We start from the raw sequence: 24,338 nt of genomic DNA, 5'->3' as shown, positions 1-24,338 counted from the left end.
AGGCTGGAAACAAATAACTCCAGAGTAGGGAGCGGAAGCAAGCATGTATTCATTACACTGGCTCCCAATTTGCAAAATGATGGTTTGCAGGGAGTCAGCATGACATCTGCTCAGGACCACTGTGTGACAATAGCTACTAGCTTAGCTGGCGTTTAAAAAAGGATTAGACAAATTCACGGAGGACAGCCTATCAATGGCCATTAGCCATAACACCTAAACAGGACTTCCATGTGCAGCTGCTTTGGTGTACCAGATGCTCGTTTGTTCATTTAACAAATTTATTCTAGCTCCATGAGTTCCATTATTCTTTATTTCCATGAGAATCAGAGCAGTCTTTAGTTACTGTTTTTAAAGTCATTGCCTCTTGGGATATGTGCATTATCAGACCCAACTGTTACCTGAATATCTGTGGTAATTCTAGGGCTAAAAAAAAAAATGGACTGCTGAATTCCAGGAGATGTGTGTATTTATTTAAAACAAGCAATACATCCAATAGGTTTGTCTGTTTTTCTTCTAAATATTGCATGATGTTGTTCCTCGTTTCCTCCTCACTGTAAAGGCAGTTTCCTGTGACAAACACACTTTCTGTCTGAATTCTTTTGGACTTGGATTTGACTTAAACTTCATTACTTAAATACTCACACTTAAAAGAAACAGGAAAAATGTAAATATCATGTCTACCTGTTCCAGCCACACCCCAGACTCGTCATCAGGAGCCCACAGGATCACTGTTTTGTCCATTGAAGCAGAGAGCAGTCTCATTGGCTGTTCCATCCTGCCATCTACAGTACAAGATAAAAAATTGCCCTGCTGTAACATGACAGAATGCACTTTTATTAAATGGTGTGTGAGGAAAAGCAGGAACATGGCTCTGTAGTAGCATGATGTAGAACACAAATTGTGCCAGGCTGAAGAGGGGCAACATTTCCTAGCTGCTATGTATAGCACTACAAGAAGCATGCTTGGACCAAGACTTGATGTGTGAGAACTGCAAGATATTCCCCTCAGGGGATGGAGCCGCTCTGGGAAGAGCAGAAGGTTTCAAGTTCCCTCCCTGACTTCTCCAAGATAGGGCTGAGAGAGATTCCCGCCTGTAACCTTGGAGAAGCTGCTGCCAGTCTGTGAAGACAAAACAGAGCTAGATAGACCAGTGGTCTGACTCAGTATATAGCAGCTCCCTATGTTCCTATGTCCTGTACATTGGGAAGTATATCATTTTACAAGATGGCATTTGCATATGAGAGGGCTGCTCAACTTCAGCCTTCCAGCTGTTGTTGGACCACAACTCAGCCACATGGCCTATAGTCAGAGATGATGAGAGTTTTAGTTCAACATCTGTAAGAGAGTCAAAATTGTGTAGCCCTGGCATATGTTATTTTGGCTTCTTTTCCCCCACATTGGAAATTGCAAAAATCCAACCCTGATCGTTAATATGAAGGAGGAAAAATGACAAAAAACATGCAAGGTATACTCATTATTTGGAATGGGCCACTGTATGATTCACTAAAACTGGTGAATCGTGACCCGTAACTGGCATGTTGTAGGTTGAGATCTTATATAAAGTGGGCTGCACTGGCAAGAGGCACAGCCATCTTTAGAATAGAAGAGTCAAAAGAAAAAGACAGAAGAAAAAATATAACTGGACAAAGAGTGGCAATTTTCTTTATAATCAGCAGAGAGCGAGCAAATGGCTCTATTCATTCCACCAGCGGCTGTTACTGGTGCCTGCCTTGTACTTCTTTTTAGACTGTGAGCCCTCTGAGGACAGGGAACTATCTACTTCTGTTTCTGTGTAAACCACTCTGATAATTTTTCAACTGAAAAGCAGTATAGAAATAATAATAATATATAGTGAAGAGAAAAAATATTAGAAGTGAGAACAATGTTGGTGTTAAAGGTGGGTACCAGTGTTCCCTCTAACAGGGATTCCCAGATGTTGTTGACCACAACTCCCAGAATCCCCAGCTGCAACGGCTTTTGCTTGGGAATTATGGGAGTTGTAGTCCACAACATCTGGGAATCCCTATTAGAGGGAACACTGGTGGGTAGTGGATCTGGAAATACTGAAGGCCACTTTAATTACTGCTAGATTTTTATATTTAAAAGAGCAGGATATAATAGGAGTGAAGAAACAAAGCCACACATCCCTAACAGCTGGTAAACACAGTACTAGCAATTAAGCAAATTGAGAGTGGGCTGTAGGGTCATGCATTTCTCACTTCCACCTCTCCCTTCTGAAATGCAAATTCCTACAGCTGTGCCTAACAGCAGTTACATCTGCACTGATGTTAACCAACTAGGTGCACCTGCTCAGCCAAGGATGTGAACGATAATTTGATACTGCCAATGAACATTTTTTATTAATCTGTCTGTTAAAATTGTTTTTCTGTTTATCAATACATTTAAATACATGCATCTAACATAAAAGCTAAACATAAGGAATGGAACAGAACCTGGGTTGTGGGAACCCTGGTTAGTCCTAAGTGTGCTTAACAATGCTGCCAACATAACAGTTAACTCCAGCAAGTCCCCTCCTGGGACATTACAGGTAGTTACAGCACACAGCAGCAACACACCAATACCATTACATTATGTATACAAGGTGAACCAGATGTGATGGAAAGCATAGGCCTGGCATTGAACAGGGCAACCCCAAGCCAAGTTCCCTTTCCCTGATGTGGGAACAGGCATGTAGCAATGGATGTGCATATTTACTTCTTTATTTTAAGTATTTGCACACTGCTTTTCAAACAAATTCTAAAGGCAATTTATGGATTAAAATACAAATAATCACAATTACAAAAACAAAACAAAACCCAGATGGTCAAAGAACAAAATCTTAAAAGGCCAAGGAAAATGAAGAAGTCTTACCTGGCACCAAAGTGATAGAACCATAGGCACCAAGTGAGCCTCTGTGGGGAGAGAGCTCCATAACTGGAGTGCTGCAACTGAAAAAGCCTTCTCTTTGGCCACCACCTCAGGTGGCCAGAAGAGAATGCCTGAGGAGGAGCTTAAGGCACAGGTAGGGCTGATGTGGGAACAGACATTCTTTCAGGTACTCTTGGAGCTGTATTTTGAACTACCTGCAGTTCAAACTATCTTCAAAGGCAATCCTATATACAGCACATTACAGTAGTCAATTCTGGAAGTTACCAGAGCATAGATAACCGTGACCAGGTTCTGTCTGTCTAGGAGAAGCCACAGTGGGTGGAAAGCACTCTGTGCCACTAAGGTCATTCAAGCCTCTAGTCGCAAAGTTGGATCTAGGAGCACTTCCATTCTAAGAACCTACTCCTTTAGGGGAGCGCAAGCCCATCCAGAAGAGCAGAGGAACCACCTACTCACAGAACCTCCAGCTTACAGGACTGAGCTTCATCGTATTGGCCCTCATCTGGCCCACTGCTAACTCCACACATCAACACAGCACTTCTACCGAGATTATTTCTCTCAGCAGTGTAATGGGGGTGGGGTGGGGGGGTTGACCTTAAAAAGCAGAAGTGCCATGAGTGAGAACAGCAGTCCTCCAGCACCACATTTCAGAATAAGCCCCCTCAAGGAGGAGTAGATTCACCAAAATAGTGCACGTCCAGAGAGCTGTGGGAAATTACTTTGCTTGCTTGACCATCCTGAAGCCATTTTGTTAGCTTGATGCAAGAGTTTTTGACCAGAAATGCTATGCAAGGAGAAAACAAGCAGGCAATAAATTTTGGGAAAAGTTCCCTAGAAATTTGAGTAATCCTTAGCAGACAGTGATGGGAACAGCACTTTGCAAAACCCTGTCTAAGAGCATTCTGATCATGCAGGATAAATATGGTTTGTCACTGTAACTTAGGAACATAGGAAGCTGCCATATACTGAGTTAGAATATTGGTCCATCTAGCTCAGTATTGTTTACCCAGACTGGCAGAGGCTTCTCCAATGTTGCAGGCAGGAATCTCTCTTAGCCCTATCTTGGAGATTCCAGGGAGGGAACTTGGAACCTAGATACTCTACCCAGAGTGGCTCCATCCCCTAAGGGATATCTTACAGTGCTCTTACATGTAGTCTCCCATTCATATGCAACCAGGGAGGACCCTGCTTAGCTAAAGGGACAAGTCATGCTTGCTACCACAAGACCAGCTCTCTTCCCACACAAACTTCCCATTAAAACTTCTTTGTTTTAATACATGTGTACAAATGTCCAGCTAGCTGTTTGAAATGTTTGAGCAAACTAAGACAAATGATGTAATTTCCTCTTTTGACAAGATAAGACTGTGTTCTGTACTTTGCAATGGGTCTTTGAAATTTGGTCAGGTCTGTGACCTGCACGGGCTCTCTCTGACTCATTTTCAGCTGAAACTGTCTTTGTATCAATGAAGCAATCTACCTGGATTTCCAAACATAGCATGAAGACCACGTTTTCTTCCACAGAGCTTATCCAGAAGGATGCTTAGGTTGATGACACTGAAAGCCACTGAAACATCTGGGAGAATGAACAAGGTTGCACTCCCCCAGTCCGTACTCAGCATAGGTCATTCATTAGGGCAACAAACGCCATTTATATGCCCAAACTAGACCTAAAGCCAGACTGAAATGGGTATCATGTGAAATGGGTATCATATCATGTAACTATGTCTCATGGAATTGAATGGTCATCACTCACTCAAGCACCTTGGCGAAGAAAGGGATGTTTGCGAACAGCTGTTAGTCTCCTCAGATCCAGAGATCTTAAGTGGCATCACAACTGCCTTTTAAAAGTCCTGTATTTTCCCACCCCTATAGTCACATCAGTGGCTGTCACAGGGGTGGGAAAATGCACAACTTGATGTTGTCACAGTAACACATGTTCATTACTGCACTCTGCGGGGGAGAAGAAAGAGAACTTGGCATGGAATTATATTTTTAGCAGCAGCCCCATATCATGTCTAGCTATGCTCCAAGTTGTGGCTTATATACTTCCTCTTACCTTTGAAAAATGAAGGTTGCCAATGAATGGCATATACCCAGTTTTCGTGTCCAGCCAACACAGAGTCCAGTAAAACAGAAAAAGATGCATCTGAACCTACCCCAGGAGGAAAGAAAAAGAGAATAAAAATCATCAGGAGACAAGAATATTGGTCAAAATTCCCTGCATATTAATCCAGCTGCATTCGTGATAAAATTCAGACACTATCAACTTGTCAGACAAGCTATTTGGGTACAGAGTGATGATCTAACAGCACTGAAAAACTGCTAGATAACCAAAGGGAGGAACAAGGAATATGCTAAGCATGTGTTAAAAGACAAGTGCATGGTGCAGGATAACCTTTCTGCATTCCAGTACTTGGATGAAGGTCTTCCTCTGACATACACACAACTCAGTATCCTATTAGCAGGGAAGATGCATGGAAGAAACTAATTGGTCTCCATTCACAAATGTTTTTCAGTAGATCAAGATAAATGAGATATTTTTCTATGTAGGAATTTCTATACGCTACTACTAATGACAAGGGTATATAGTAGCTTAAGCTACCTCACAGGGTTGTTGTGAGGATAAAAATGACCATGTTCTGGGCTCCTTGGAGAAAGAGCAGGATATAAAGGTATGGATGGATGGATGGATGAATGGAAGCAGTTGAACCCATCCAGAAAAAGAGATGAAAAACAGGCTGGTTACTTGTAACTTATGATCTGGAGATAATCCGTTGTCAGTCATGAGAAATGGGTTACTGTGCCTGAGCAGTGACCTTACAGATAGATTAATTAGCTCCTCTCTGGCACCCCCCCCTGCCGTGCCTTCTTTTACTCAGCAGTTGGGCGCTCCGTGCCTTCTTTTACTCAGCAGTTGGGCGCCATTTTGATTCAGTTTTTTGATCGCTGATGCATCAAGACCTTCAAGTTGTTGCTCCTCAGTAATTAGAGGGGGAAAGCATTATTCGATCAGATTGACTGTTGTTTTTACTCCGGTCTGTGAGTTTACTATTCTTTGGTTTCTGGACATCGGACTTCATTGTTTGGAATTCTATGGCTTTGCTGGTAGAATGGAGGGAGCGGAGAGAAAAAAAGACTACTTTCAAAACATTGCTCTCAATGTAGAGCGAAATTGCCTTCTACTGATGAACATGACCTGTGCCTGTTGTTTGGGTGAACAGCATGTCCCAGCCGCGTGTAGAACTTGCAAATCGTTTTCAAAACAAACTTTGAAAAATTGATCATGCATCAGAGCGGCTTTGTATCCATTTCTCATGATGACAACGGATCACTTTCAGATCTATATCATCCAGTCAGGAATCGGCTATATTTGCAAGGTTAGTTGAAACAAAGCATTTAGAAGAGTCAGATCTGTCTCAGTTCAGTTAATAATATAGCAGTAACAGGGGAACATTCTATTAGCCAAAACTTCTCAAGCAAGAAGGATCTTTAACATAAGAATAGCAAATTTCACATTTCCCTTTTAAACCTATTGGAAACATTTATACATAGCCTAGGAAAACAGCAACTATGCATAAAGTACCGACTTACCACTATTCTTTTTTACAGTGAAAATGTTCTCCTTCAATCTAACAGCATTGTCATCTTGGATTTCCACAAGCAATGATGAAGTTTGATGCATCTTCCAGATTCTTATCAGACAATCCTGAGCACAGCTTGCCAAAAAGAGATCTTCATCTAGAGAGAGAAAATATTTTAAACTGTATATCTTTCATTTCTAATTATCTAATCAAACATGTTTCTTCTTTACACTTCTTAAAGAGATGCCTCTTATTCTACCACAAGCCTGCCCTCTAGGCAATAAACTGAATAAAAAAGAGTTCATTCAAATTTCCACAATATGCTTTGTATATAAATGTAAAAATTCAATTTAAGCCTCATGATTTACAAATTGCACATTTCAGTTCTGAGATACAAAGGACACACTGTCAAAATATAATATGCTGGAATGAACATGCAGTTCCCTTTAACTCTAAATGTTAATAAGTCTTCATTGAGGCAGACATGACAATTTTAAAAAGACTTTCAGGTATTCCCTACTTCTCACTATTCTTGTAATTATCCCAAATTGAACATCACTACTAATGAGTTCCATTCCCTTCCCTCAGATAGCTCATACTATAAACAGCAGAATTAAGAGAGGCTTCATCTTAGGTTTATAGATGTTTGTTCCTCAAACAACAGCAGACTAGAAAAGGGCAAGAAGTTCAAGTAATGTGTCCACATTGCAGTACCATCATAAACACAAGGCAGTAAGATAGAGTCAATTGTGAAACAGGGACATGGCAATGAATCATCAAGAAATGCAAATAACCCAGCCTTGTGAAGAACAATGAAATTTGTCATCCTACACATATATCCCCTTGTGTCACCAAACACCTTCAGCAGTTTGTCCAAAAGGTTTGTGGCCCAGAAGAACTTGGCATTTACTAACACACTAACTAATACCAATATAAATACTTCGCTGAAATATGTATTAAGACTGTGGACCTGTATTCACCACACATTGCCATATTAACTACAATATCAGAGAAATGCTTGACATTATCTCAAGCTCTGTAGGCCCTCTGATGGTTCAGCAAAACTGGCTTTTTTCAAAGACAGCTCTGAATTGTTCTGCAAGGATGAAAACTTCCAGAACTCCCAGTATCTGTTGAGTTAATGTGAATACATCTGCTGAGTAAATTTGAACACACAAGTTTTTAGCTTGCACACCTTTAGAAAAGGGAAGTGGCCCATATCTTTGCTAAACAGGGGTGGGTGGTGGGAAAGGATCACAAAGGCATTCCTGTTTTTGGCACATGCTGAATAAAGCAAAGCTGTAACTAACTGGATTATGACCAAGGTTGTATGCACATCACAATTCCTCAAAGTGCAGAATGAGGCTATGGGCACAGAATTCAGCTTCCTGAGAATCATCTATCTTTTCTTTTTTAAGCAAGCATGTAGCCCTTATAGCTACAAAATACATCCAGTTTCTGGACTGCTCTGGACCTCCTGGACCATGCATCTACACTGGAAGACTCCACAGTACATCTCTACATAGTGTGAACTTCTGCAAACTTTGGGTCAAAAGCATCTGTTCCTCAAGAGACACCAGTCAACTCCCATTATTCAACCAACACTTATAAAGCTATTCTGCCCTCTAAGGGGAGGGGTAATTCTATGTTAGCATCATCCAAAACAGCATAATTTTTCATTATGGTCTAATCCTGTGAAATGATATTGGCATATCAGCACTGCCATCAACATGGAACAAGAATAGTAATGGAGACAACAGGATAACAGAAAATAACTAATTACAGTGTTAAATTATAGTACTCTCATTATCAAGTTATTCCATCCCACTTCTTTCTGCACACCATCTCCTAGGCCTAAAATTCTGCTCCTGCTAATAGGCAAGTGGGATTAAGATGGTTGGAGATGCTTGATTTTTTTCCTTTTAATCTTGTTGTACCTACCACATTAAATTATTAAACATGCCTTAGCTGCATTTCACACTCACCAAAAATTGCCCATTCAACCCCTCTTATCCAGTCTTCATGGCCATGGAGCAGCAAAGTCTTCTGAAACTAAAACAAACAAGCATCCCTCACTATGTAGCAAAACCATCTGCATTTCAAAATTCTACACTGCTATAAGAATCAACACAAGTTGGTACACATACTGAGCAACCTCATTTCCCTGCTCCTAAGAACTGTTAGTAATCCACTGATGTCCAATTGACATGGAAAGGAGCGTTGGTTTCACTTACCGTGAAGGCTTCTCTGGTTCTTGTTGCCAGGGACATCTCATGGGTTATCCCTCCCCAATAGCTCCAACACAGGACAGAAATCTGATTGGAAGAAACAGATAATACACGCCCACTCGGTGCTGAGGGGGATAACCCCGCCCCAGTTCTTTCGGCCGAACCGACCAGTGAGTGAGACAAATACACATATATAATAACAGCAATCCACCACAGAACTTGAGATAACAGAAAAAACAGGAGGAACAATAGCATAAAATAGAGGACCAGTGAAGGTTGAAAACGTTTCTAACAGTACTTGCGCACATCTCCTCCTAACAGTACTTGTGAATAACACCCGCACCAGAAGAAAATTGAACCAACTAGGCAGGAACAGGCAGAAGGCGCCAACTGGGTGGGTCGAGATGTCCCTGGCAACAAGAACCAGAAGAAGCCTTCACGGTAAGTGAAACCAACGCTCCTTTCTCGGTTCTTGTTGCCAGGGACATCTCATGGGACATACCACAGCTTGGCCAACTTGGGCGGGGGCGCCCCTGCCTATTCCTGAGGAAGGACCCGCTGAAGGACCCTCCTGCCAAAAGCCGCCTGGATGGTGGCATGTGGATTGATCTTATAGTGCCTGGTGAATGTTGATGGCGTTGACCAGGTGGCAGCCCTGCAAATGTCCTGCACTGGAGCATTGGAAGAAAAGGCCGCCGTAGCGGCTGCCGCCCTGGTGGAATGTGCTGTAACATGAGACAGAGGTGTCATGTGTTGAGCATCATAGGCCATCATAATACATGACCGAATCCAATGAGCGATAGTAGAGGAAGTCACGGCAGAGCCCACAGACTGTAGATTGAAGGACACAAACATTGCGTCTGTCTTCCGAAAAGATGCTGTCCTGCAAATGTAAGTCTTTAAGCACCTATGCATGTCCAGCTTGTGCCAGAGCTTCTCCCGCTCATGCACTGGATGTGGACAAAAGGAGGGTAGGAATACATATTGAGACTGATGAAAAATAGACAATACCTTCGGACGTACGAAGGGGTCAGGAACAAGCCGCACCGCCTCTTTTTGAAAAATGCAGAAGGACTTGCCAATTGATAGAGCCCTTATCTCCGAAATTTGTCTAGCCGAAGTTATTGCAACCAAGAAAGCCAGTTTATAAGACAAACTTTTCAGTGGAATAGTAGAAATTGGCTCGAAGGGAGAGCATTGGAGGGCTCTCAAAACTACATGTAAATTCCATGACGGAAACCTATGTACGACCGGAGGGGATATCAAGGTGGCCCCTCTGAGAAACTTTCTTAGGTGAGGATCTGACTGGAAGGAAGAGTGTGAGACTCCGGATACGAGACCTATCAGAGAGGCCGCTTGGCGCTTCAAAGTGTTTGGTCTCAGGCCCTTCTCCAATCCCTCCTGCAGAAACTGTAGTAAGTGTTTTAGGGTAGCCGTACCTCTAGGAACGGAGTGATGGAAGGACCAACGTATGAAAGCCCGCCAGGTACTCTGATATATCCGGTTGGTTGACGGTCTGTGTGACGCTAACATCGTCCGTAGAACTCCTGGTGAGTATCCGAACTGGCTCAGCAGTCCCCTCTCAGTCTCCATGCGGTCAGCCTTAACCAACTCGGTTGGGGTGAAAAACGGGCCCTTGAGACAGGAGATCGTTGCTGACTGGAAGTTCCCACGGAGGATCTGTGGCGAGATGTAACAATTCCGCAAACCATGGTCGCCAGGGCCAAAACGGTGCTATGAGAATCACTCAGGCCCGCAACAGTCGTATTCTCCTTAGTACCCTAGCCAGCAGGGGCGTTGGTGGATATGAGAACAGCAGACCTTTTTGCCATGGACTTGAAAGGGCGTCCACTGCCGCTGCCCCCTTGCAGGGGAATCTGGTCATGAACTTTTTTAGCTGTGCGTTCTTTGGTGTCGCAAATAAGTCCATTATCAGGACGCCCATGCACCTTGTGATTTGTTGGAATATCGCCAGATTGAGGCCCCATTCCGCTGGGTGGAGGTCTTCTCTGCTGAGCCAATCTGCCACCTGATTCAGTTCTCCTTTGAGATGATGCGCTGATAGAGACTTGATGTTCGTCTCTGCCCAAGAGAGAAGTAGAATCGCCTCCTGATGTAGGGACCAGGACTGAGTCCCCCCTTGACGGTTCACATGGGCCTTTGCCGTGACGTTGTCCGTTCTTATTAGGACATGTTGGTTCTGCACTGTGGGTTGAAAGGCCTCCAGTGCCAAGCGAATGGCCCTGAGCTCTCTCCAATTTATACTGTGCCACCTTTCGTTTTCATCCCAGCGACCTTGTGTGGAGAGTTGAAGGCAGTGCGCCCCCCAGCCCCTGTCGCTTGCATCCATGGTTACTAACATCTTCGGGGGATCCAGGAACTCCCTCCCCTGAAAGAGGTTGCCCAGGTTCAACCACCAATGAAGTGATTTTCGAAGCTGAGGTGGAAGGAATAGCCACAATTTTTTCTTCTTCGCTATGGCCTGCTGATGTGGGAGCAGAAACCACTGGAGCGGGCGCAGGTGTAATCGTGCCCAAGGGACTACTTCTATCGCCGCCACCATAAGGCCCAACAGCCTTGTTAGGGACGTGAGGAGGATTGATGGCGGTGTCAGGATGGCCCTTATTTCCTGTGTGATAGTTGTGAAGCGATCCCATGGAAGAAAAAGACAATCCTCGACTGTATTTATCACTACGTCCAGATGACGAAGATGGTGGCTCAGTTTCAGTTGGCTTTTTTGGTGGTTTATGATGAAACCATGACGTTCCAGTTCTGCCACTTGTTAACGCTAGGTCTTGTTGCGCTTCCTGTAGAGTGCATGATTGCACAAGCAAATCGTCCAGATATGCAAAAAGACGAACTCCGCATAGCCGAAGATGTGCCACCAGAGGCGCCAAGACCTTTGTGAACACCCTGGGTGCGGCGGACAAACCGAAGGGCAGTGCTGCGTACTGAAAATGGCGCCCTGTGTACTTGAAGCGTAGTAGCTTCCTGCTTTCGGGGTGTATGGGCACATGCAAGTACACCTCCTTCAGGTCGATGGATGATAGGAAGTCCAGGTGGTGTAGGGCTTCTGAAATTGACCTTAATGTCTCCATGCGGAAACGCTCTCTTCTGACCGACTTGTTCAGGAATTTTAAGTCCAGGACGGCCCTTTTTGATCCATCCTTTTTGGGGATGGTGAATAGAATAGAATAGACACCCCCTCCCTCCTGATGGGAAGGAACTGGCTCCACCGCCCCAATTTCCAGCAGATGATGGATGGCTTGCATCATCTCGGCATGTTTCTGCCATGACCGAGATCGCGGGGTGGGAAGGAAACGGTGGGGAGAAGGGGTGTTCAACTCTATTCTGTAGCCAGCCTGTAACAGTGTCAGAACCCAGGAATCTGTTATGGAAGATTCCCAGGCGGGAAGAAATTTTGTTAGACGTCCTCCCAGCTGCACTGTTTGGTAGTCATTGCTGGGACTTCTGTTTAGCCTGGGTCGACTGCTGTCTGAAATTTCCTGTGCCCCTGTAAGGGAAGCGCTGGCGACCCCAAGACCCTTTTTGTTGTCTAACATCTCTGTTCCAGCCCCTAAAGGGCCGGAAACCCCGAAAGGGCTGAAATTGCTGAAAACTTTTCTTAACAGGGGGTCTCTCCTGCTTGCGGACTGCTGAGGGCATGGTCTTGCGCTTATCGCTCGACTCAACCAGTACGTCTTTTAATGCTTCTTCGCCAAAGAGCTTAGTGGCGTCATAGAGGACAGCTGTAAGGTTACCCTTGGAAGTGTTGTCCACTGCCCAATTTTTAAGCCACAAATGGCGCCTCCCTAAGACGGATGCCGCGGCTACCCGTGCAGAATACCTGATGGAGTCCAGGGTGGCATCGGCTATAAAAGCCTGTGCTTTTTGCAGCATAACCAGCTGCTGTCTCAACCTAATACTGTCAGACGGTGGGTCATTTAATAAGCCGTCTAGCCAGAGTAAGGAGGCCCTTGCAGCCATAGAGGCTACTGCCGCCGCTCTGGTCATCTGAGCTGAATTATCGTGTGTGTGCTTAAAAGCCGACTCGCTTTTTTGTCAGCCGGGTCTTTGAGGGTTACCTCGCCATCCCATGGCACAAGGGAATTTGATACCAACTGCACGATCGGAGCATTTGTACAGGGTGTCTTAAATAATTCCGCAGCTGTTTCCTGAAAGGAATAAAAATGGTTAGATATCGCCAGGGGCTACTATTTGCTGCGGGAAGCCGCCACTCCTGTTTCACCACCTCTGCAAATAATTCTGGTAAGGGCAAAAGAATGTCTTTTGGCTTTGCTCTTGGAAAAACCCAGTCCCCTTTTTCGGTTGCGGGTTCAGGATTTGTACTCTGTTGCAGCCCTATAGTCTTTATAATTCTGGACAAGAGAGGATTGAAATCCTCAGCCATAAACAGCCTTTGGGATACAGAAGCATTGTCATTATCCTCTCCCCCTGACCAGTCTCCATCTTCCCTGTCCGGAAGCTCTGGGTCTTGTGGTAAAGAGCCCGTTCCAGCCCCGGCATCCTCCCCGTCAGATATCGGGAGTTGTAAGGGGTTCCCGCCAGGTTTTCCTATAGGCCTGGGATTAAGTGTCTTAGGGTCCCCAGAATCCTGGTCGGATATATCCGAGGAATGTGGCCCACCCTTATGGTGGTCAGTCTTTTTAACTTTGAGATGTTTTGTTTTGGCCTTGGCCTGTTTTTTTTGGGGGGGGGGAGTGGAATCACTAGAGGACACACTATCAGAGGGGGATGGTTCCCTCTTCCTCCTTTTATGGGGCTTTTTGTCCCTCTTACTCGGCCTGACTTGATAGATGGTATCTATGATGGCATTTTTAAACCATGCCTGCCAGTCAGGTGGCACTGTTTTTGGGATAGTCACAGAAATCCCAGGTACCACAAACACTTAAAGACTCCCCCGTTACCTCCCTGGAAGAAGTCTCTCTGGGGGGGGAGGCCGTCGGGAACTGTTCTTTCTCCACCAAAATGGCCGCTTCTGCTTCTTTTCACGCCATTTTAACCGCCTCTGCTGCCATCTTGCGTCCGATTCGGTCCTGGGTCTCCGCTATGGCCCTAATCTCAGCCGAGCAGGGAGGCGGATTGGAGAATGGTAGCCGCGAAAAAACGATCTCATGGGAGTGGGGCGGACCCGCACTCCTATCGGCTGCACGCCGGGCCGCTGACGAACGAGTCTCGCAGCTCGAAGGCAGGAGACTCGGCGTGGATCCGGGAGCGAGTGGCACGGGCGGCTCTAAGGCAGCCGTCACCGTCGTGGCAGCGGGAGGCTGTTCAGGGGCCGCTATTGGGAGCAGCGCATTGGAGAGCATCGCGTTGGCGTCCAGGCCTGCTTCCGAAGAAGCGGCTCGCGGCAGGGCTGAAGCTCCAAGGGCTTTGGAACACCCCGGTCCGAAGCAGGCTTGTTTTGCTCCTCTGGGCACTAAAACTGTTCTCCCTCTATGCCCCCACTCCATGCAACACGAAGAAGGAGGAGGGAAAGGGGGGGGAGGCGGGAGAAAGGATAACAGATAAAGCTGCGAGTTATTTTTATATATATATATAGTGAAACGAGGTTGAAGAGAAAGAGTGTGGACACGACAGAAAAACAAGAATTGAGAAATACACGGAGAAGTAAGAATCTGCTGCCGGAGCTAAGGTGAGGACAGAAAGAACTGAGGCAGGCTTATCCCCCTCAGCACTGAGTGGGCGTGTGTTATCTGTTTCTTCCAATCAGATTTCTGTCCTGTGTCGGAGCTAGTGGGGAGGGATAACCCATGAGATGTCCCTGGCAACAAGAACCGAGAAAGAGCATGACCACAAATGTTATTATGGGGAAGCCAGTGCTCCAATGCCAACAGCTAGCCAACCACAGCCTTGCCCCTGCAACAGTGAGGTGCAGGCAAGGAGGAGTCAGCAGGATTCTCCCCAAGACAGAGAGCAGGCCATGGATGAAGGGGTTATTCTCACATGATTTACATCACTGTTTGGTCTCGTGGGAGCTTGTGTGCAGCTGGGACTCAATCGCTTGCAAGGTCTGTACTGGCTACTACTTCTTATTTAAGAAAGGAGCCAATGACAAAAAGGGGAAAGACTCCGAAGGCATGTAGGCCCAATGAAACAGGATCTCTCCCTTCAGCCGAGCACCCACATAGAGGAGGAGAAGGAAACCAAATGGAAGATAGGGGGTAAGAGATGCCTAAACTTCCCTGCTTCCTAACCCCTTTCCCATCATATACCATGGAGGCTGCTCAAGGGATGAACATGGTCAAGTCAGAGATGGAAATGTCAGGGGACCAACAATTATTACTGTCACACTGAAATTCCCCCCCAAAAGGATGCTGGAAGGGAAAAAACTGCCCAGGGTAGGAGACATACATTACTGTTCCTTACAGTAATATACCATATTATATAAACCACTCAGAACTATTGGGATACCATGAAATATAAGTTGAATAAAGTGAGAGTAAATTCAGAAAATGCACTATAAAGAACACTTCATCGTTAGCAAGCATTTATTGTTTTCCAATATTTTTGCAGAGTTGCTATTCAACCTCATTTTTTTCTGTCTCTCTCTCTTAATATATAATATCTTAGGGTTTTGCTCATAATGGCCAGAATAAATTTAAAACAGTGGGAAGGATCCCAATAACTAAGTTAGTTATGCCTTGGGTACATTGAAATAAATTGTATTTAAGTTAGTCATAACTCGTTTGTCTCATTTATTTTAACACCACTTGGTCACAACAAACGATCAGGATAAGTCTGAGACTTCTGCTTCTTGAACAACAATTCTCCTCCAGGCCATAAGACAGTCTACTCTTGAACCTGGGAGAGTTTCAAAAGTTGTTTGTGATGTAACCTTTGGGTTGCCATTGAAAGAGAAAAATCCCACTGGGCCCATGCAAGCCTTTGAGGTCACCAAAAGTAGTTCTTTGGATTCCAGCCAATAATGTTTGTTCCTTCTGCAAAGTTCTTGTGCCCTATCAACTGATGGGCACTTTTCACTCACTAGGACTATTATTTTTAACAACTGTTTATTTATTTTTTTACATTTATATCCCACTCTTCCTCCAAGGAGCCCAGAGCAGTGTACTACATACTTGAGTTTCTCCTCACAACAACCCTGTGAAGTAGGTTAGGCTGAGAGAGAAGTGACTGGCCCAGAGTCACCCAGTTAGTATCATGGCTGAATGGGGATTTGAACTCGGGTCTCCCCGGTCCTAGTCCAGCAATCTAACCACTACACCACGCTGGCTCCACAGTGTTTGCGGAATGGGAGCCAGGGGGTCGGGGGGTAAGAGCCATACTGCATACTTTCCACAGCCATTATAAGGATGGCACTTTTATCCTTCCACACAGCGAAGAAAACAAGATCCCACTCAAATGCATTGAACATAAGAACATAAGAACAGCCCTGCTGGATCAGGCACAAGGCCTATCTAGTCTAGCATCCTGTTTCACACAGTGGCCCACCAGATGCCTCTGGGGAGCCCCCAGGCAAGAGGTATTGCATGCCCTTTCTCCTGCTGTTGCTCCCCTGCAACGAGTATTGAGAGGCATCGTGCCTCTGAGGTTAGAGACGGCCCACAGCCATCAGACTGGTAGCCATTGATAGACCTGTCCTCCACGAATCTGTCTAAGCCCCTTTTAAAGCCATCCAAGCTGGTGGCCATCACCACATCCCATGGCATGGAATTCCATAGATTAACTATGTGCTGTGTGAAAAAGTACTTCCACCTGTCGGTCCCAAATTTCCCAACCTTCAGTTTCATGGGGTGACCCCTGGTTCTAGCGTTGTGAGAGAGAGAGAAAGAGAGAGAGAGAAATTTATCTCTGTCTACCCTCTCCACTCCATGCATAATTTTATACACCTCGATCATGTCTCCCCTTAGTCGCCTCTTTTCCAAGGTAAAGGGCCTCAGATGCTGTAGCCTAGCCCCTGATCATTTTGGTTGCCCTCTCCTATACCTTTTCCAGTTCTACAATATCCTTCTATACAGTGACCAAAGCTGTACGCAGTACTCCAGATGTGGCCACACCATGGATTTGTATAAGGGCATTATAATATTAGCATTTTTATTTTCAATCCCCCTCCGAATGATTCCTAGCATGGAATTAGCTTTTTTCACAGCTGCCGCACACTGAGACGACTCTTTCAATGAGCTGTCCACCACGACCCCACAATCTCCCTCCTGGTCAGTCACTGACATATCAGATCCCATCAGCGTATATGTGAAGTTGGTGTTTTTTGCCCCAATGTGCATCATTTTACACTTACTTACATTGAACTGCATTTGCCATTTTGTTGCCAGTCTGCCAGTTTGGAAAGATCTTTTTGGAGTATAACTTCTAAATCGTTTATGAATGAGTTAAAGAGCACTGGTCCCAGTACCGATCCCTGGGGGACCCCACTTCCTACCTACCTCCATTGTGAAAACTCTCCATTTATTCCTACTCTCTGTTTCCTGTCCTTCAACCAGTTACTGATCCACACATGAACCTGTCCCTTTATCCCATGACTGCTAAGTTTACTCAAGAGCCTTTGGTGGGGAACTTTATCAAAAGCTTTTTGGAAGTCCAAGAATACTGTCGACCGGATCACCTTTATCCACATGCCTGTTGACACTCTCAAAGAACTCCAAAAGGTTAGTGTGGCAAGACTTTCCCTTGCAAAAGACATGCTGGTTCTCCTTCAACAAGGCCTGTTCTTCTATATGCTTAACAATTTTGTCCTTAAGTGTGCTTTCTATCAATTTACCCAGCACCAAAGTTAAGCTGACCGGCCTGTAATTTCCCGGATCCCCCATGGATCCCTTCTTGAAAACTGGAGTCACGCTGCCTACTTTCCAGTCCTCTGGTACAGAGCCTGATTGTAGGGACAAGTTATATATTTTTGCTAGGAAATTGGCAATTTCACATTTGAGTTCCTTCAGAACTGTTGAGTGGATGCCATCTGGCCCTGCTGATTTGTTAATTTTCAGCTTTTCAAGACAGTTTAGAACATTTTCGTTGTCACTTCAAATTCACCCAGTTCCTCAGCCGCTAAACCTGAAAAACTCAACTCTGGAGAGAGTATATGGTCAGTATCCTCTGCCATGAAGACAGATACAAAGAACTCATTCAGCTTCTCTGCAATCTCTTTATCCTCTTTAATAATCCCTTTCACACCCTCACCAACTCCCTGGCAGGTTTTCCACTTCTGATATATTTAAAGAAGTTTTTGTTATTCCCCTTGACACTTCTAGCTATATGCTCCTCAAACTCTCTCTTTGCATCCCTTATTGTGTCCTTGCATTTTTTTTTGCAAGAGTTTATGTTGCTTCCTGTTCTCTTCATTTGTGCAGTGGAGAAAAGGAAAGGGCAATGGTATTTGCATAGAAGTGCCCTTCATAACTGATGTGATTGAGTGTAGGTTTTATACCTGAACACATGTAAAGTGTGCCGTCGAGTGAGTGTCAACTCCTGGTGACCACAGAGTTCTGTGGTTGTCTTTGGTAGAATATAGGAGGGGTTTAGCACTTAGCAATAGCAATAGCACCTACATTTATATACCGCTCTATAGCCAGAGCTCTCTAAGCGGTTTACAATGATTTAGCATATTGCCCCCAACATTCTGGGTACTCATTTTACCGACCTCGGAAGGATGGAAGGCTGAGTCAACCTTGAGCCCCTGGTCAGGATCGAACTTGTAACCTTCTGGTTACAGGGCGGCAGTTTTACCACTGCGCCACCAGGGGCTCTTTACCATTGCGCCACCAGGGGTTTACCATTGCCATCTCCCGTGCAGTATGAGATGATGCCTTTCAGCATCTTCCTATATTGCTGCTGCCCTATATAGGTACCAGATGCATAAATATTCATCACAATAATAGCATCACATAAATACTCAAGCACAGAATGACCTAGTAGTCGCCCTATGGATCATGATGCTTCCAGTGGCCAAGAAAACTGCTGCAACAAAACTGACACCAAAAAATGACATACAATTTGACAAGCAAAAGTTACCTGTCCAGCCTGCTGCACATATACATGGATTTTGCAGTCATCGGCACCACAAGCCAGTACCGGCACTGAAACAACAAGGCAGTAGTCATAAATTTCTCTGCTGTTTCAACGACATCTTTTGAGGGTGGTTTTTTTTTTTTTTTTTTAAACTAACACAAGAGAAACCACCACATTTACTAAAGGGATTAGAATACAACACCCACCCCTCAGCAAGACTTTGCTAAATAAATAGATTTAAGGATGCCCAGAACTTACACATAGGGTCTCAAAGCACAATCTCCCTCTTTGCCTGCCTGCATGAGTCAGAAGAATTATATTTCCAATTGTGCCTAGGATTAAGCCAAGATCACTTGTTATGCCAAGCGATCCTGCGTTTGTTCTGACCAAAGTTCCAAAATAAACCAAAATCTGAATAAACCCACTAATCAAGAGAGCCCACTCAAACAGAATTCATTCTACTTTTGAAATTAGTTGTGTGTGATTTGATAGATGAGCTATGCAATCACCACATTTATCACCGCCTTACCCCATTCTCTTTTATAAAAGCCAGAAACATTGTTTTTAAAATTGTCTGTGGTTTGCCCCAGGAGCAGTCTTTGAACCAGAGCACATTGTGCTCAGCTTATAGATGTCCACTGAGCTTAGATTTTTGTAATATACTTTCAAACATAATGTTCAAGTCAACCTTTGAAAATGGATACCATTCATCAACAACACCAATTCCAGTGTTTAAGACATGTTAATCATTCATTTTAAGTGCTTCTTCAAATAATTAAACAAACCATATGTCAATATGCTTACCATCAGTGCCAGGCAAGAAGGCCAAAGAAACATCCATAACAAACCCATTTCCAAACAGCAGCGTCTGAAGGCATTTAACTGAGGAAAGTGAGAGGAAACAGTTTTGCACACAAGCAGAACAACATTACAGAGACAGCCCTTTGGATCTCCATAGGCTAAGTTGCTAAATACAACTACAAATAAAACTCATCCAAGCATAATGTAAAGGATTATACATTCTAAAGAAATACAACAGTGGAGAAACTAGCTCAAGTCAGAAGCTAGAGCGAATCACAATATTCATATGACTTGGCAACCACTCCTTTTAGCTGAAGCTAAACCGAACAGATTGAAAAATTGTCCCTTTTCTGCCTCCACATCAAAGGAAGAAAATTCCTCTACTTTTCACAGTAATGTATGCTCATTACTATCCAGTTAACAGAAATGGAAACACTTAATTGGTGTGGCATTATGACAATTAGCAAGGCAAGCTACATTTCATATAATATAGTGAGGTCAATGTTGCTATCACTTTTGCTCTTTTTAAAATTATCTCCAGTTCAAGATGTATAGTTTTTGTATCAGTCAGCAGTTTTCAAAATTCCACATGAATTGCCTTGGTAGATTCAGATGAAAAGTCCATTTAAACCATTGTTCTGTTTCCAACATCAGTCAACTAGCTGCATCTATATCAGGCCTGATCAACTTTTTCCCCCACCCCCATCCCAGGTGTTTTTGGACTACAACTCTGTAGCAGATTAAACTCTTTGTCTCAGAGCAAGCTCACATGAGGGAAAGAAATACTGAATCATCCCTGCTGAGCTACCTGGCTAGGCTTCACCTAAAACTATTCTGTATTATCAGTAGCTTCAAAATGCTACCGCCACCACCCCTTTTATCGACAGAGCTTCAACCTCCCTGGGCTTGGGATGGAATCCCAAGGGAAATGCTCTTTATTTTGCTATTGGATACTTACAAAAATCTTCCACATGTAAGCCTACAAGTGGTGAGAAAACAGATAGTTGCTGAATGTTTGAGGATGTGTTTGCACCAGAGAACTCCCTACTTCGCCCTCACCTTTTCCCTGAGTTAAAAACCAACTTGGAGAAGCTTGTAAGAAGAAAAGAGCTAAAAAAAAAAACCCAGTTAGATTAAGTTATTACAGACTGCTTCTATCTGAGGCTTTCTCAGCTTTTATATACAGTTAAAAATCTATATTATTAATTCTCCAAGACGGGCCATGCGTGGGGATGTAGTAGAAAGGAGGGGATTGGCTGACAGAGTTTGCAAGTAGCAGCACATGTCTGGGCAGTGGGGATTCCATATGCAGATAGGGAGAAGGAACCTGTGAGAGCAGAAGCACCATGGTGATTGGGCAGTGGGGATTCCATATGCAGATAAGGAGGAGGAGCCTGTGATGGTTAAGGACAGTTGGAATGCAACTGTTACTGGTCGGAAGATGTTCTTGATTGTAGAGGAGAGGAATTTCTCTATATAAAAGGATAGCAGGCAGGGGTCTGCAAAAAGACCGGTCGTGAGGGAGGAAAGAGCCCCTTCAAGAGAAGGAGGATGCCGTTGTGTGAATTAAATAACTCAGGGAGGGAGGGGAAAAACATGAATGGAGGGAGAAAAAAGAGTGGGGAAGAGTGAGTGGAGGAGAGAGAAAGAGAAAAAGAAGGGAGGGAGAAGAGAGACAGAAGAAAGGGCAAGGGACGGGCCTGAGTCTGTCAGCAGCCTGAGAGGAATGAGCGGCCATGGCAGCACTAGCAGCAAGGAAGGGCCCATTCAACTATTGCTGCTGTTTGGGGCTACCGAGGGCATTGTCAGAGGGAGGCAGTCAGGCAAGGGATGGGCCCAGGCTTGTCAGTGGCCTGAGGGGAACAAGTGGCCATGGTGGTGGTGGCAGTGAAGAACGGCCGGGTCAACCACCGCTGCTGCTCCTGGAGGGAGGAGCAGGAGCGGGGCTTGGGTGAGGATGGGAAGGTCTCTGGAATAGGGGGCTGCAGCTTGGCCAATAGGCGGCAGCAATGCTGTAGCCACGACCAAGAAGGGTGAGGAGTATGGAAGCAATGGGATGGAGGAGGAGCAGGAGTGCAGCTCAGATGAGGGTGGAGAGATCTCTGAGATGAGGGGAGCAATCAAGTACTAACATGCAGATGCTCTAGAGCGTACTAGAGTTCCAGCATTGAAACAGAGAAAAATAATGGCAGCAGCCAGGAAGCAGAGGTGGAGGGCCGGCAAGCAAAGCTCCTCCGGCCAGAAGAGGTGGATGGACGGCAGGCGAAGCCCTCTGGCCAGGAAGATGAGGCGATGGCAGGGAGAAATAATGGTGGCAGCGAGGAGGTGGACAGACGGCGGGCAAAGCCCTACCAGCTGGGAGGAGGAGGTGGGAGGCAGTGGCGGGATGGCCTGGCCCTGGCCCGCCCAATGTGGAGACCTTCGAGGGGGGGAGAGCGCAGGCTGTGGGGGGGGGGAGAGAGCGCGGGCTGCGGGGGGGGGAGAGAGCGCGGGCTGCGGGGGGGATGCCATAGGCTCAGTGCACAACTGCACAGATGCTCTGTGCGGGGTCAGCTAGTACTTAGTAAGTTACAAAAATAGGTTGTCTTTATGCACACTTAAATGTTTATAGAATCTTTTGCAATGCCCTAGGTAGGATGGGTGTAGGCTAATGTTTCTTATTTTAATTACGTTACAGGTAAACAATAATAGAACAGTATCAGGAATATGCAAAAGCACACATCCCAAAGAAATATAACTTCTAACGCAAACTCTTACTAAACCACTTTCTCCTGCTATAAACTTCCGAAGCCACTAGCCTTGGCTTCCTTTTTCCTTGAACTCACCAAACTCTGGATGAAAATTCAAGTTTCCCTACCCTCCTTTATTTCAAGAATCTGCAGAGTTATTCTCCTGCAGCCAACCTCCATGGCCACATGTCCTCCTGAGCACCTCCAGGCTGCTTCTTCTAACAAAGGACTCCCTTCTTCCTTGCAACAGCTCTCTAAGTCCCACCAACCTGGTGTGCTGATAGGCTGGGGAACTCCAGGGCTCAGCCAGTCAGTCAAGACAAGGGTTCACTTTCAATTAGCTCTTTAGTGTGAAGGGAGGCTGATCACTACAAACTCCCATCATCGCCAGCCACAGTGGCCAATAGCCAGGGATTATGGGAGTTGTTTTCCAACATCTGCAGGAGGGCCAAAATTGAGCAGCCCTGGTCTATATGTTCACAAGCAAGGCATGAAGATGGTAGCCATCCCATTGATTATCCCAAGCAACTGGTACTCAGTTCTCCTGAGTCTTAACACAAGGTTCCATGCAGTTATCTTGGCTAACAGCCACTGAATGATGTGCCTTCCATGAATTCTCCAATTCTAACTTGACATCCAATTTGACTTGAGTACAACTTTAACTTGCATGACCTCAGTGAGGCTCATTATAACAAAGATTAACAACCTTCGGTCTAGGGTTTCTCATATTCTTTACTAACCTTTTGTTCCTCCATGGAATTGCTACCTTGCCATGGTATATTTCAAGGACTCTAGAACTATGCTAGATCCTGCACTAAGGGTTCCACTGCTAAACCACCTAGTCCACCACCTATTGGAGCCAACAGGAATCCAAATTCTGTCAAAATATAGATGCATGCCACTAAATCTCACAACATGGAATGGGAAGACAGTTCTTAAGAGACTGCCGACAGAATCTGTTTACAGCATAGTAAGGAAGTTTACCTTCAGTTCTTTGCTTGGACCATATTCGGACAGTGGAGTCAGAAGCTGCAGAAGCCACTAGCACACTGGCCTCTGATGGAGACTCATTTGACAGGTAAATGGCATCCAAAGCACAAATAGATTCAGTGTGACCTTCAAGACGAATGCAGTTCACAAGCTAAACAGAAAGTTAGAAAATTACACAAAGGAATTACAAACATCCCTGAAATTAAAACCACATTTTCATTCAAAGTGTTTCACTGCCATTGAGATAACCAGATGGCTAAAAAAACCTGTAAAAGTAGTTCAGAATGAAAACTTTAATGGAGAGCACAGACAGGTCAATTACAGCGTGCTTCTCCCCACCTCCCGCATTCTATTAGAGAACATGTGATCTATAATACTTTCTGCTAGTAATTTATGCTGCTTGGGTTTAGAGAAAAACTGGAATTCCATTACATCCACAAAAGAGGCAGTATTGGTTTCTTTATCTCATTTCCAAATCGATTTTAAATGTTTTTGTATACAACAAAGCAATCAAATGTTTCAGCTAAACTAAAAACAAATTATTAAAGAAAAAGCTTTCAAGAGAAACAGAAAGAACTGAAGGGGAATATGGATTATAAAATTCTAGAGTAGCAGCAGGTTCTTCTAATTCCATCTCTTGTATGGTACAGGACAACTCGGTTCTCACTGTTCCTTTTTTTCAAAAAGTCCTCTAGGTTCCATTTAGTAAACACATTTCATTTTAGAAAACTAGGACCTGTTTTAAAACTATAGACATAAGCACTTAAGCACTTAAACATACATATTTAACCTTCTGTTCCAACAGCTAATAAAGTTTTCATAATAAGCATACAAAGTGCTTTGCAATTGCTGGGTATGCAGACACACCAACTGTTTTTCCTGGAATACATCTTGGGAACAGCTGGCATAGACAGCACCTCATCCCAGTAAGATCTGCCCAGGAGCAAGGCTGTAGAAGACTGTGTAATCCTCACAAATGCATCCACTAAGGTATGCAGCTTGTCACGTAAAAAAGAAAGCAGCAATTCTTTTGCACAATATATCTGCTGCTGGGAATTGCTCCAGCCTACCATTTCAGTGCTACCAGGTTACAGTGCTTTATTGAAAGCAGCTCCTGC

At 44.6% G+C, this 24,338-nt stretch overlaps 1 protein-coding gene across 4 annotated transcripts in view; it reads right to left on the bottom strand.

Annotated features, from left to right (window-relative positions):
- The window catches only part of ELP2 (elongator acetyltransferase complex subunit 2), an 85,645-nt gene that overhangs the window by 49,428 nt on the left and 11,879 nt on the right, over positions 1–24,338 (bottom strand). For 3 of the 4 annotated variants that reach the window (XM_053243871.1, XM_053243870.1, XM_053243873.1), the window contains 7 exons: positions 23,215–23,371; positions 19,505–19,582; positions 18,704–18,768; positions 8,456–8,522; positions 6,481–6,627; positions 4,946–5,041; positions 682–782 (listed from right to left, as the gene is read on the bottom strand). In XM_053243871.1, the coding sequence (XP_053099846.1) occupies positions 682–782; positions 4,946–5,041; positions 6,481–6,627; positions 8,456–8,522; positions 18,704–18,768; positions 19,505–19,582; positions 23,215–23,371 (711 nt within the window). The remainder of the gene's footprint in view (positions 1–681; positions 783–4,945; positions 5,042–6,480; positions 6,628–8,455; positions 8,523–18,703; positions 18,769–19,504; positions 19,583–23,214; positions 23,372–24,338) is intronic. The other variant, XM_053243872.1, reaches the window with a different exon arrangement.

The sequence above is a fragment of the Hemicordylus capensis genome, chromosome 4 (genome assembly GCF_027244095.1).
Source record: "Hemicordylus capensis ecotype Gifberg chromosome 4, rHemCap1.1.pri, whole genome shotgun sequence".
In the NCBI taxonomy this organism is placed as follows: Eukaryota; Metazoa; Chordata; class Lepidosauria; order Squamata; family Cordylidae; genus Hemicordylus; species Hemicordylus capensis.
Note: the sequence above shows the minus strand (reverse complement) of the source record. Positions and strands in the feature narration are given on the sequence as shown.